Source organism: Scleropages formosus, chromosome 8 (assembly GCF_900964775.1).
Source record: "Scleropages formosus chromosome 8, fSclFor1.1, whole genome shotgun sequence".
NCBI classification, from domain to species: domain Eukaryota; kingdom Metazoa; phylum Chordata; class Actinopteri; order Osteoglossiformes; family Osteoglossidae; genus Scleropages; species Scleropages formosus.
This window is the reverse complement of record NC_041813.1, coordinates 3,141,921-3,155,593: the sequence shown is the minus strand read 5'-3', so window position 1 is coordinate 3,155,593 and position 13,673 is coordinate 3,141,921. Positions and strand designations below refer to the sequence as shown.

At 49.0% G+C, this 13,673-nt stretch overlaps 1 protein-coding gene and 1 pseudogene across 2 annotated transcripts; both read left to right on the top strand.

The window, feature by feature from the left end:
- The first annotated feature begins 1,340 nt into the window (after positions 1-1,340).
- LOC114911098 (alpha-2-macroglobulin-like protein 1) lies at positions 1,341-10,485 on the top strand. Of its 2 annotated transcripts, XM_029254370.1 has the most exons (35): positions 1,341-1,448; positions 1,687-1,867; positions 2,001-2,157; positions 2,365-2,417; positions 2,533-2,553; positions 2,633-2,798; positions 2,918-3,002; positions 3,089-3,203; positions 3,303-3,411; positions 3,625-3,734; positions 3,815-3,985; positions 4,068-4,298; positions 4,428-4,488; positions 4,570-4,715; positions 4,824-4,973; positions 5,356-5,490; positions 5,606-5,705; positions 5,808-5,916; positions 6,111-6,336; positions 6,446-6,572; positions 6,656-6,777; positions 6,881-6,932; positions 7,291-7,374; positions 7,597-7,773; positions 7,894-7,969; positions 8,050-8,206; positions 8,288-8,356; positions 8,498-8,660; positions 8,736-8,929; positions 9,052-9,267; positions 9,401-9,510; positions 9,613-9,703; positions 9,810-9,878; positions 10,137-10,242; positions 10,346-10,485. In XM_029254370.1, exons 1-35 carry the CDS (start codon positions 1,354-1,356, stop codon positions 10,384-10,386), a joined length of 4,275 nt encoding a protein of 1,424 aa, XP_029110203.1. In that variant the 5' UTR covers positions 1,341-1,353; the 3' UTR covers positions 10,387-10,485. The 2 variants fall into 2 exon arrangements, 1 of the variants encoding a protein (XP_029110203.1); XR_003797884.1 differs by lacking the exons at positions 9,613-9,703; positions 9,810-9,878; positions 10,137-10,242; positions 10,346-10,485 and having other exon boundaries at positions 8,737-8,929.
- A 1,088-nt stretch (positions 10,486-11,573) lies between these two features.
- On the top strand, positions 11,574-12,782 carry LOC114911055 (eukaryotic translation initiation factor 3 subunit L-like; annotated as a pseudogene).
- The last annotated feature ends 891 nt before the right edge of the window (positions 12,783-13,673 follow it).

Here is a 13,673-nt window from a genome sequence, read left to right as displayed (position 1 = left end):
AGTTCGGTCCACGGAGGATATGTCCAATTTGCTGTAACTGATCAAATCTTTTCAAAATTTCACCGGTAGCCAGTTTGGGTTTGTCAAATTATAAACTGGAATTGGTGATTCCGCTTGTAATAAATGCAGCCTGTTTTTGCCCCGGTTTATGGAATTATGACCTGCTTGTGAATGAATTTGTTAGGGCTAAAGTCATGTATCTAAATGGTGGGGTGGGGTGGGGTGGGGTGGGGTGGGGGGTCTGGTCTTGAGCCCCAAAATTCACATCTTTTTACTTGTGTATTTTTACCTTTGTATACAAACACTTAAATGCAGTACTGATATTTATACTGCAAACTAGACGGTGAGTTCCTTCTTAATTTGCTATTTTGTTTACATCATTTGGCAAACGCTTTTCTCCAAAGTGACTTCGAATCGGCTCTGTTATCAGCCCACGCACCTTATTCACCGCCGTGACTTACGCTGCTAGATACGCTACTTACAATGGGTCACTCCTCCATACATCAGTGGAACACACACACACACACACACACTATGGGTGAACCTGAACAGCATGTCTTTAGACTGGGAGGAAACCAGAGCACAGCCTTGGAGAACATGCAAACTCCACACTGACCGAGCGCGGGGATGGAGCCCACGTCCTCTCGCACCACCCCGGCGCTGTGTCACCGTACTACCCAATTTTTGCCGTTGACAAGCCGTTTCCTTAATTTTTGAGGAAATCTTCAGTATGAAAAACACAACGCCGCTAAACAGGAGAATGAAATGCATAAGAAGTACTTGAATGAAGGGGAAGTTTCTGTGTGGTCGGCGAAAGGATTGTCTTTGATGAGAGATTTATCACCAATTATTACCTGTTGGTTTAGTCATCACCAATTCATTTTCTACTCGCCTCATGCGCGATGAATGAAACAACGTTCGGTCGCCAAAGGGCTCGTCCTGTATCCGAAGAAGAACGCATCGAAGCCCCACGTTTAGGAGAACGCACGAGCGAAACCGGAAGGACGTGCGAACGGGGCACAATGTCCTCCACACCTGAACTCGGTTTGGGTAGCGAGGCTATCGTGGCTCTGCTGTGCTTCTCTTAAAGTCTTTCAACTTGTACGTGTGAAGGTCCTCTGTAGCTTTTGTGTGGCGTAACATTTAACACCGTCAAATTAAATGCAGCAGATTATATCGTAAGACAATTTAAGGTATTCCGGGGGTTTCAACTTATCCAAAATCCACGTTAAATGCTGTTGTCATAATTGTGTCTGGGGGCGGGGCATCTCTTTGCCCCACCCCCCAACCCCAAAAGGTGAAGCCATAAATATTGTTCACAGAGTAGGGGCTGTAGGTTTGCTTCCTGCGGTCATGGCTCGGAGAAGTTGGTGGTCTTTAGCCAAAGCATGGCAGAAGTTGTTCTTAGCGGTGCTCTTATTGTCGGTGGGCTGTGCGAGCAGAGACCCGTAAGCTTTGCCCTTTCCTCTGCTGCTCTGGAATGGTTTGGCTGTTGTTTAGCCTTAAATTAAGTTGTAGCACGCTAAATATGGCGTTAAGGGTGTTGCTTGACTTAATGACAGAACTGGTCCTTTTTTAACCTCTCCTCCGAGAGTCTGGTGGGGTCTAAAATAATGGCCAAAAGATTCAAGTTCGTGCTCCGCTTAACCGACTGGCCTCGGTTGGCTGTAATTCCTTTTTACGCAGAGCCTTCCTGGTGACGTTTCCTGCGGTGATACCGGCTGGATCCCCGGGGATGCTGTGTGCCCACCTCCTTTACCCAAACGAATCTCTGCGCATGAATGTGTTCTTGGATGATGAGTCCCAAAGCACAACCTTGTTGGCAAAAACCACCAAGATGCCTTTCTTCAGTTGCTTTCAGTTTCAGGTTTGTTTCTGGGTGAACATCATCATAGCTTCTTCTCCTTTGGGTCTTACTACTACTACTACTACTGCTGCTGTTGCCTCCATGCCTTTGGATGTGCTGGCAGTAGCAAGTAATGCGTTAGTCCTCTTCCTAGGCCCCCGGTGTGAAAGAGGCATCTGTGCAGAGCATTAGGGTGGAGGTTCGAGGGTCCCGGTTTGTACTGAGGGATCAGCGCAAGGTCATGTTCCAGCCTGTCCGTCCTTCAACGTTCATTCAGACAGACAAGCCAGTCTACAAACCTGGACAGACAGGTGTGATTTATGCTCTTCAGAAGTGCTCTCTAGTGACATTGCACTAAGCTTTTAATACACAATGGCATGTGCTTCAGTATAAAATTTAAAAAAAAAAAAAAAAATCTAGTCGATTGCATAAATGGCAAACCTAAAGATACTGCGCTGGGTACGCGTGTAACGTTTTCCGGCGGCGCAGTCCTGTTGCATGATGTTCTTGTCCCACAGTGTATTTCCGAGTAGTCACCTTGGATATGAACCTGGTTCCTGTTGATCAGCTGGTAAGTTCTTCTTCTCATTGGTGTCCCTTACATTGGATTGTGTTCTGGCTGCTGGGAAGTTCAGACTAACCGGGATCTCCCTTCTCTTCCTCTTCCTCCTCCTCCCCCCCCAAAGTATGACACAGTCTACTTGGAGGTAAGGTTGGAACGCTTAATCTCGTGGTCTAGTTGCACTATCTTTTTTTGCGAGGGGAATAATGTCTATTCTCTAACAGGATCCTAATAACAACCGCATTGACGAGTGGAACAACATCACCTCAAGCAGCAAGATCTTGGCGCTTTCCCATCCCTTGAGTACCGAATCTCCAGTGGGAATTTATCGCCTAGTCGTTTCGGTTGACCAGGAAACGACCGAGCAGACCTTTGCGGCCAGGGAATATGGTGTGTACCGCATTTTGATCCTCTGGCTCTACGGCGCTCTGCCTCGTGCCGCTCGAGCTGCGGCAGAATGTTGCCGGCGGTCCGCTAACGTTTTTTTTTTTTTTTTTCCTTCCCGTTAGTCTTGCCCAGGTTCGACGTAACGCTGAATGTGCCGTCGGAAGTAAATGCCGCGGAGCCTCAACTCGGACTCGAAGCCTGTGCAAAGTGAGTGTTCGTTTTGAAGAGAAACGTGTTCCCCCTCTACCGGGAATTGTGAATGTGTGCGTTTGCTGGTTCGTTCTTCTCTCCAGGTACACCTATGGGCAGCCCGTATCTGGCAAAGCTGCGCTGGAATTGTGTAGGACTCCGTACCCGTGGATACGGGCCGAGGGTTCCCGTCAACGGTGTCTTGCGCGATCCGTCCCGGTGAGGAGCCGGTTCTCCTGAGACCGGGAGCGATGCCCCTGAAATGCCGACTTGTCGAGGAGAACCTCGACGCTATGGTGTCTTGTTCTTCTTCTGCAGTTGAACAAGTATGGCTGCGGCTCTTATGCCTTCAATGTGACATACTTCCTTGGTGAGGGGCTCCAGGATATGCTGAGCTTCACTGCTTCAGTAGAAGAGCAAGGAACAGGTGGGATAATGACTCGTATCCCTTAGCGCTGCGCAATGGGACTGGCCCTAATGCGTTAATCCCGGTCCAACCTCTTCAGATGCTCAGTGAATTAAATGGATGGTAATGTTGGCGCTTTAGATGACCAACGGCACCTACAGTTGATTGAACTAGTCGCTGAAATGACATGCTCGTACTGATGAGTGTTTGACGTGATCCGTGTCTCTCTCCCAGGCATCGCTCTGGCGCGGTCTGCCAATATAAACATGAATTACTCCGCTGGTAGCGTGTGGTTTGTTGACACCCCAGACTTCTATAATCCTGGCTCAGTTTTTCAGGGGAAAGTAAGTAATGGCTGAGGATGAGCCCATGGGTTTATGTTGTGAGAATTGTATGTGGCCTGAGAATATCCTTTCTCTTCCAGATTGTTCTTGTGGATTACAAGAGTTCACCCGTAGCTTACTGGCCCATTTACCTGTATAAAGGCTTTTGGGAACCCCTCAAGCTTCTCAGAAATCTTACGACTAACCGGTACGGTATGGCCTACTTCTCGGTGAACCTGACAGGTCAACTGAACGAGGAACTCCAGTTGAGGGTAATGGTTCTGTTTTTAATTGGCCTTTTTTGGTCCAACTTATTTCGGAAGTTGGTCTGTAGTAATTCCTGCTGTCTTTCAGGCGAGCTACTATCCTCCATCTGAGATTTTCCACATCCAGCCTCAGGCCCCATTCTACCAGGATGGGATGCACACGGTCTTGCCGTTTCTGCCTCGGAAGGCGGCATTCAGCTATCTCTCTGTACTGAACGCGGAGCGACCGCTTCCTTGCGGGACGGTGGTACCGATTGGTGTCCGGTACGCGTTGGTTGGAGACGAGCCTCAGGCTGACCCTCTAGACCTTAACTATGTGGTGAGTTCCGAAGCGGGAGGTGGAATGGGAGGCCTTTCGCTTCTGCCGTTGCCTCCTTATCTCGAGTTTCTCTCGCTGTAGAGAGGGGTATCCTAGCTTTCTTCCCCTCTCCGCGAACCACATTTGCAGGTCCTTTCCAGAGGAGCTATTGCTTCTTATGGGTCCCTGCGGATCAAGTGGCCCCTCGCCGGTGAGTGTACGGACAAGGCTCCGCTTTGCGACGGGACGGTAGGGAAAGGAATACTGAAATGCGACCTTCCGCTAATTGCAGCAACTGAAGGCAATACAACCATCTCGCTGAGAGTGAATCCTGAGCTGGCACCGGTGGTGCAAGTCCTGGTGTATGTTGCTCTGCCTGGTGGAACTGTGATCAGCGCAAGCATGGCTTTCACCACTGAGGAGTGTTTCAAATACAAGGTGTGTGGGCATGCTTGCCAACAGACCCCTGAGATGAGGTCGTGCGTGCGTGTGCGTGGTCCTGCCTGTAAATAATGGGCGGTATTGAGCTACGATATCTCTGAGCAGGTTGCGCTGGACTTCTCTCCGCCTGCTGCTGTTCCTGGAGAAAATGGCACGCTGAAAATCCAGGCTCGACTTGGCGCGTTGTGTGCCCTGACTGCTGTGGACCAGAGTGTGTTACTGCTTGATAAAGGGAAGCGCCTGGATGCAAGCAAGGTAAGATGTTTGGTTTGGTGAGCTGCCCTTGATGTTTTAAAATGCCTTATGAGACTGCAGGTGGCATAGTGATCAGAGCTGTTGAATACTGTAGGATGTTTCAGGCAGGCAATATACCTTGAATTGCTCATAAAACTAAGTTCTTGCATATGCATATTGTTGACGTTGTAAAACCTACATCGTTGTCCAAGGGACTTTGCGGCGGCGGCGGCGTCGTCTCAACATCGTGAATTGTACTCGACACCTTCCTGTCCATCTCCTGGAATGGTTTAGTTTGTCATGTGATTTCACAGGACCTGTGGAAAGACCAAATGTGTTGTACTGCTTCGAACAATTGTCCCTCTTTCTTTCTTTCCTCGTGGACAACTCTGCATCTGAGCAGATCTTCAATTTGCTGCCGGTCCAAATGAGTACGTCCATACCGTACATGGCGGAGGATCCTGAGGTGTGTCCGCAAGTGAGACTGAAGCGTTTTGTAGCACCGCAGGAGGGAATGGATTCTTCTAATGCATTTCAAGTAAGTTGGGGTGCTACCTGATCCCTTAATGTGGGAAGGGCGGAGTATTTGTCAGATGTAAATGGGTGACCTATACTCGTCCACGTGTACACTTCCGGTTGTCTCTCCACCTTAGGCTGTGGGCCTGAAGGTGGCCACAAGTTTAGTGGCGGTACCACCGTTCTGCCTTTCCTTCATGGGGAAGGATTACCGTTCCGGTTACCGTGCACCAGGGGGTGAGGAGCCTTTACGTGATGGTGTCCTCCTTGATTATTGACTGGTGGAATGACCCGAATGTGCCGTTGGGATGCGAATGAATGTTTTCTCAAACCTTCAAGGCTTTGTTCCGTTTGGCGCGAAAGCTGCGCTCTTGCCCGAGTCGACTCCGGTGGAAACGGTGCGCGCCTTCTTCCCCGAAACGTGGATCTGGGACCTTGTCCGAGTGGGGTATGATGACTACGTAAATATTTTTGTGCCTCGAACTGCAGGTGTATGGCTCTTTCCGGTAAGAGCAGGCATTTGTGCCAAGTAACTGTAGCTCAAATGTAGTGGGGTGAGGAGTTGTATTCCCGATACACCACCTTTTTGGAGCTGTTGAAGTCAATTTTATGCAGTGACCGTCAAATTGCGTTACCTTGCAGGGACTCTGGGTCTGTGAAGGTGCCTCTCACTATGCCAGATACAATCACCACCTGGGAAGCGGATGCCTTCTGCTTGGCTGATATTGGCATCAGTCTGGCTCCCCCAACAAACATCACGGTCTTCCAGCCATTTTTCCTGGAGATCACCTTGCCTTACTCTCTTGTCCGGGGAGAGCGCTTTGACCTGAAGGCAACTGTATTCAACTACCTTACCAAGTGCATCATGGTATGTTGGCTTCAGATGCAGCTTGAAGGAATTGCCTGTTGCGTCAGTTCAGTTGTTTGTATTGACAATGTGAGCTTTTTGAAAGCCGCTGACCTGATGCTTTGATCAGGTTAAGGTAACGGCAGCGCCGTCCTCGGCCTACAGACTGGACCCTTGCCCTGGCTGTCGGTATTCCTCGTGCCTGTGTGCCAGTGAGACAAAGACTTTCCAGTGGGTTCTCGTTGCCGCTGTCCTTGGTGAGGTCTTGTTAAATGGCGGCGTACATACAGCCTCCTATCCTTGGGTGGGGAACTCGCCGTAAGACTCCCGGTGTTCTCAGGGTCCGTAAACGTGTCGGTGAGTGCGGAGGCTGTGGGGTCCCAGACCGTCTGTAACAACGAGATGGTGACTGTGCCGGACAGGGGCCGGATTGACTCGGTATCCCGTGCCCTGCTGATCAAGGTAAAAACGCTTCCTTTTCTTCTACAAAGGGTAGATTTGTGGTGACTTCACGGGCGCTAAAGTTTGCAGTACAGTAACAAGAATATGAATTTTCAACCTGCAGGCTGAAGGAACCGAGAAGACTGACTGCTACAGCTTTCTACTCTGTCCTAATGGTAAAGGCAGTTTGGGTAGTCTTTCTAATCTGTATGGAAGGATTTTTCCATTCCCTGCAGAGATTCCCCCCCCCCCCCCAAAGTAATGGCGCACTCTTTCATCTAGCTCCTTTTGAAATGAGCTCCAGGGAGTCAATTGGTTGACTGCATACTGTAGCTTAATGCTTTGGGATTGGAAGAAATGGTCATGTAGCACTACTGCCTGCTTGCAGTTTGGGGCAATGTTGGTTGAAGGTCTGGGGATTTTGGTCACTGTCACCCTTTTCTTTCTCATAAAGGTGAACTGCAGGCTTTTATATTTTATACTTCCTAACACATAACAACAAATCGCCAGCTGAACAATCTGTTCCTTCTACAGGGGGTACTTCCCAAGAGCAGTTAGACTTGTCGCTCCCTGTGAATGTGGTGGAAGGGTCGGCTCGTGCTTCAGTTTCTGTAGTGGGTAAGACTTCTTCTTCTTCTTCTCATCCAGTGCCAGGTGTCGCTGGTCATCCTTTTCTACTGGAATGTGTTCCTCGCTTCTACATGCCTCCTTTTTCTTTGACAACGTTTTACTGGAACTAGAGAACTTGATCTCAAATGGCTCGTTAAGACTGTTCTGAGGTCCCACGTTCATAACCGGAACTGCGTTTAGTTCATGAACTCTGTCCCTACTTCCATGCAGGAGATATAATGGGCCAAGCTCTGAAAAATATGGGTGACCTTTTGTCCATGCCATATGGCTGTGGGGAGCAGAACATAGCTGTCCTAGCCTCTGACGTGTACATAATGCAGTACCTGCAGTCAACTGGGCAACTGACCCCTGTTCTCTTGGAAAAGGCAACCGACTTCCTCAAAATTGGTCAGTTCCGTTCCGCAACTTGGAATGCGAGCAAATCGGAGTCTCTGGATAAGGTGCTCCACTAAGGAGCTGGTGAGGCTTGTCTAATGGGGTCACGTTTTGCCTTAATGGTACGGCTAGGCTACCAGAGGCAGCTGAACTACAGGAACAGCAATGGCTCTTTCTCTACGTTCCCCGGTGGAGAAGGGAATAACTGGTGAGTTACTCGGCTTGTTCCCGGAAGCCTGTAATTCCGGAATGACTTCCCGGTGGTGAAACAAATTGCCCTCTTTTCAGGTTGACTGCATTTGTTATGAGGGCTTTCTCCAAGGCCCAAGCATTTACCTACGTGGACCCCAGAACCATTGAAGAAGCGCAGGCTTGGCTGCTAACGACTCAGAAGCCTGATGGATGCTTCGGAACTACAGGGAAGCTCTTTCACAGTGGCTTGAAGGCAAGTATGGCGGCCAAGTTCCGCACCACGTGTTGGTTGCTGTTGCTGGGCAACTTCTCAAGCTGTACCCTCCTGTTACAGGGTGGAGTGGAAGGAGAGGTGATGCTTACTGCATACATTGCTGTGGCATTGCTGGAGAGCAATCTATCGGTGAGCACTGGATGTTGGCGTGAGGAGTATAGTGGTAACTGCCACCAATTAGGCTGCGCGTGCGTGCGTGCGTGCGTGCGTGCGTGTGTGTGTGTGTGGTAGCAATTCCTTAATGCTGAGCTATAACCCATTTTCTCCAAGCACCCCGCGCTGAACCTCAGCTTGGCCTGCCTGAGGTCGGACGTCAGCTACCTGACGAGCACCTACACGACAGCCCTGATGGCTTACGCCTTCAGCTTAGCTGGAGACGGGGAGAAACGGGCCCAGCTGATGACGCGTCTATACGGCCTTGCCGTTACGGAAGGTAGGCCGCGTTCCTTTTTGGCCTTGTTCTTACGGGCGGGGGTCTGAGTTCTTAACTTGCCTTTATATGTTGCAGGGGGCCTCCTGCACTGGTCGCAATCTGCCTCGGAGACCGCGGGCTCCCTGACTGTGGAAATGACCTCCTACGTTCTGTTGGCGGTGCTCTCTACCGCCGCGCCGCTGTCGGCCGCTGAGCTCGGCTACGCGACGGGGATTGTCCGCTGGCTGGTGAAGCAACAGAATGCCTACGGAGGGTTCTCTTCCACGCAGGTATGATGCGTGACGCCTGGTCTCCGCTGTGAATAAAGCTTGGACTTGCCCCTCCGGCTAACGGGAGAAGCGATGGGTTGCTTTGCCGGGGAATGTGTCCGTTAAATTCTGTATTTGCGCAGGACACGGTAGTGGCCCTGCAGGCGCTTGCTCTCTATTCGACGATGGTGAAGAATCCAGGAGGCTCCAGCACGGTGACTGTGCGGTCAGCCAGCGGTCAGCAGCAAGTCTTTGCTGTCAATCTTGGCAACAAGTTGGTTTACCAAGAAAGGATGCTGCAGGATGTCAAGGGGCGCTACAGCATTGTGGTTCAGGGTGGAAGCTGCGTCTCCGTGCAGGTCGGTTAAGCTGATGTCCGGGCTGATTGTGTAGGGTACTTCTCCTCCACCCCCGGGAGGAGGAGTACTGGATTGGTCTCGCGATATCTTGACGAGCGGTCCCGTGATATCTTTGCCCTGCCTGCGATTTCAGCTGACGGTCCGTTACAACATTCCCACTCCCGTACTCCAGTCCTCGTTCCGTGCCGTCGCTCGCGTGAGGAGCGACTGCGGAGGTGCTTTGACGCTGACTATTGGGATCCAGTAAGTAGATCCATTAGGAGAAATGGGCTCCTGAGACGGATAAGCGCTGAAGCCGAACCGGATGATACTAGACCCAAAACTCTCGCTCTCCTTTTGTTGCAGATATACCGGCTTGCGGGAAAGAACCAACATGGTGATTCTGGAGATCGAGCTGTTGTCCGGGTTTGCCCTTAATCAATCCTCATTGGAACAGGTAGCTAATGGCATGAGAGCTATTACTTGTTGCGCCTGTATTTGGGACTCTCTTCCTCCTCCCTCCCCAGTCCATTAAGCACATTGTATTCCCCCCTTCCCAACAGCTGAAGAAATCTGCTATGGTACAGCAAATCGATCAACAGGATGATCACATTACAGTGTATTTAACAGAGGTAAGTTTGCCCACATGGAGTCTAGTTCCAGAGTTCAGATTCTGGTGTGCATTCTGTACGCTGGAGGACAAGGCTGGGGAAACTGCCTTCCCGGAAACGAAAATCTGGGCAAGTGGCAGGCGGGACTTAAAGCGGTAACTTGTGTAACTTGTGTCAAGAGTCTCTCTCAAATTTTGCTTCAGGTCAGAACGGAGTTGTAGGGAAAAGCAGAACGTGCTTGTCCGTGAAATTCTCGTCACTGACGTCTTTCTCGACCAGTTGCAGAGAGACGTTCCTGTGTCCTACGCCCTCGACATGACGCAGCGGCTCAAAGTCGGCAACCTGAAGCCAGCTGCGATCAAGATATTTGACTACTACCAGACGGGTAAGGGCTCTCCGTGCGTATGACGGGCTGGGCTGTGGGGCTTGTTTAAACCTGAAGTCTTCCTGGAACCGTGTGCCACGTGATCAATTGTGTTGTCTTTCAGGTGACCAAGCAATGGCAGAGTACTCCTCCCCGTGTAAATGAGCAAATGTGGCTTTGCTGCAGTCTGGTGATCTATGGTGCTGGAAGAGTCAATTGTTTGTCGCAACTTCATATTGCAATAAAAGTGTCATTCAAAAACAAGTGGCTTTTTCTTTCCCTTTATTTCAACCCACCCCTAACTACTTGAACTGGATACTGCAAAGCAGACCTATGGTAAATGGGGCTCCTGTAGTTCAGTTTGTGTCTAGCTTGTTTGACTTGACGTACTGGTTATTTCAGGATTTTTGTTCCTGCTTTGCCGGTATTTTCCTGTTACTCCTCCTCCTCCTCCTCCCTGTGTCCTGACATCGCAATGCAATTAAGGAATTAAATAATTTCTTCCTCATGGTTAAATTCTCCCATTGCTGCTTGGTCTCTGTATAAAGGCTTTAGGGGAAACTCTGGTCTTACCACTGACCAGAATCCTTGTAGCCTGCTTCTCAAGTGTACTCTTCTCCCCCCCCCCTGCTGTGCTAAGCATTGGGTTCAAAAAAACCCCCCCCAAGTTCAATAAGCTCAATGTTGTGGGGTATTAGCGGTGTCAATGGCTTTCGTCCGTGCGCGTTGTCCCGGAAGCATAGTCTGATGCGGCGTATACACGGGGTAGCATGACGGCCCATTGCAGGGCAGCTACTGTAAGTATTGACCATCTGTATTATGTCCTTGTTCAAAGCTACTTGTGCTGTTTGCATGCAAAAGGATGTACCTACTCAGTTCATCAACAATGTGTGTCAAAGGTACTACAACCGGAGCGGGTGCTCTTGCCAGTGGGTCGCCCTCAAAGTGTTGTCTTCCATTTGGCTCCTAGAACCTCCTCAACACGTGTACCATCTACATGTTAGGGTGGTGTTCTGACACGCATCTCAGTTCAGCGTACTATACCGAAATTCGTGGAGCAATTAAACTTTTTTTTTTTTTTCCCCCCCCCCTCCTTCATTAAAGGACATCTTTGAAGAAATGTCCTTTTACCCTGTTCTCAGTCATCCTCTTGTATTCACTGATCAATTTGGTTCATGAAAACCAATTAAATCACTTACGGTGCGGTACTAACAGCACCTCAGTTAAGCCCATGTACATGATTTTAGTCCAGGTCTTGAGTTTATGTACCTGATATTGTTCATAACTACCCATGTCCATTTGTGCAATAGACATTATTGTGATCTTACTGTGACGTGTGATTGGTTCAGTCTATGAACTGGAGTGTTGCCTTCATTTCCCTTAGGGACCTGCAGGTGTTCAAAGAGCTTTTCAGCTTTGCATGTCCTAAGTTCTTGTCCCCTGTGGTGCCCAACTACCACAAGGAACCCTTCCAGCAGCAGCTGAAGGTTATTTGCAGAAGAGGTCCAGCAACAGGCCCAGCTGTCCACCATCCGAAGGTAAAAATGCCATTTGCTGCTAGTAAATGTTTAACCAAAGCAACACACCTGACATACCTTGCTTACAGGGACTCAAACTTAGAAAATCATTTAGACAATACTGTATGTCTGTGATTACATCACTGTGCTGTCTTATGTGGTGTCAGACTCTACCTCAGTTGTGATGTGATATTACCAGTCTGCCTGCTTGTTCCTCACGATTAACGCTGCCATTCTGACTGTGCCACATTGCCCCTTTTCCTCAGCTTTCTCAAGTTGTACACCACTATGCCTGCCGCCAAACTGGCGGGGTTTCTGGATATGGCGGAACAAGAGTTCCGCATTCAGCTGCTAGTTTTCAAGCACAAAATGAAGAACCTGGTGTGGACCAGCGGCATCTCTGCTCTCGACGGAGAGTTCCAGTCCGCTTCTGAAGTCGACTTCTACGTTGACAAAGTATGCGTGCGTGCTGGGAAATTTATTAAGATTCTTGTTGTTATACTTTGCACGTCAGTCCTAGGACTTTGTGTCGAGGCACCAGATTAAAGTGTGTGTTTGTTTTCTAGGACATGATACATATTGCAGATGCCAAAGTTGCCCGCCGGTACGGTGACTTTTTCATCCGACAAATTCGCAAGTTTGAGGAGGTAAGGAAGGACCTGTTGGTGTCATCGATCATAGCGGTGAAGCGGTAGAATAAATAGTTCCATAAATATCCTGGTGTCTTTTTTTTTTTTTTTTTATACAAAATGTTTCTCATTTTTGCACACAGCTGAACCGAACTCTGATGAAGATGTCCGTTACTGGAAGTACTGGTTCCAGTAGCAGCACCAACACGTCCAGTCGTGCCACATAAGGCCCCACAGACCTGCTGTTGATTAAACCTGATTTTAAACTGCAGCTCTTGGCTCTGCCTGCATTCATCTTCAGTGCACCCCTTTGCCACTTCTCATTAAAAAGTATGACCATACAATGTACCCAACGCTGAAAAAGATGTTTTTCTATGTAGCTGTGTGAAAGCCGAATAAAAAGCATGAGCAGGTTTGCTGGAGTTTGATTATTTGATCATGACGGGGCCCCCCAGTCAGTTTAACTTTCATAGATCAGTGCATCGTCTCAAGTTCGGTCCACGGAGGATATGTCCAATTTGCTGTAACTGATCAAATCTTTTCAAAATTTCACCGGTAGCCAGTTTGGGTTTGTCAAATTATAAACTGGAATTGGTGATTCCGCTTGTAATAAATGCAGCCTGTTTTTGCCCCGGTTTATGGAATTATGACCTGCTTGTGAATGAATTTGTTAGGGCTAAAGTCATGTATCTAAATGGTGGGGTGGGGTGGGGTGGGGTGGGGTGGAGGGGGTCTGGTCTTGAGCCCCAAAATTCACATCTTTTTACTTGTGTATTTTTACCTTTGTATACAAACACTTAAATGCAGTACTGATATTTATACTGCAAACTAGACGGTGAGTTCCTTCTTAATTTGCTATTTTGTTTACATCATTTGGCAAACGCTTTTCTCCAAAGTGACTTCGAATCGGCTCTGTTATCAGCCCACGCACCTTATTCACCGCCGTGACTTACGCTGCTAGATACGCTACTTACAATGGGTCACTCCTCCATACATCAGTGGAACACACACACACACACACACACACTATGGGTGAACCTGAACAGCATGTCTTTAGACTGGGAGGAAACCAGAGCACAGCCTTGGAGAACATGCAAACTCCACACTGACCGAGCGCGGGGATGGAGCCCACGTCCTCTCGCACCACCCCGGCGCCGTGTCACCGTACTACCCAATTTTTGCCGTTGACAAGCCGTTTCCTTAATTTTTGAGGAAATCTTCAGTATGAAAAACACAACGCCGCTAAACAGGAGAATGAAATGCATAAGAAGTACTTGAATGAAGGGGAAGTTTCTGTGTGGTCGGC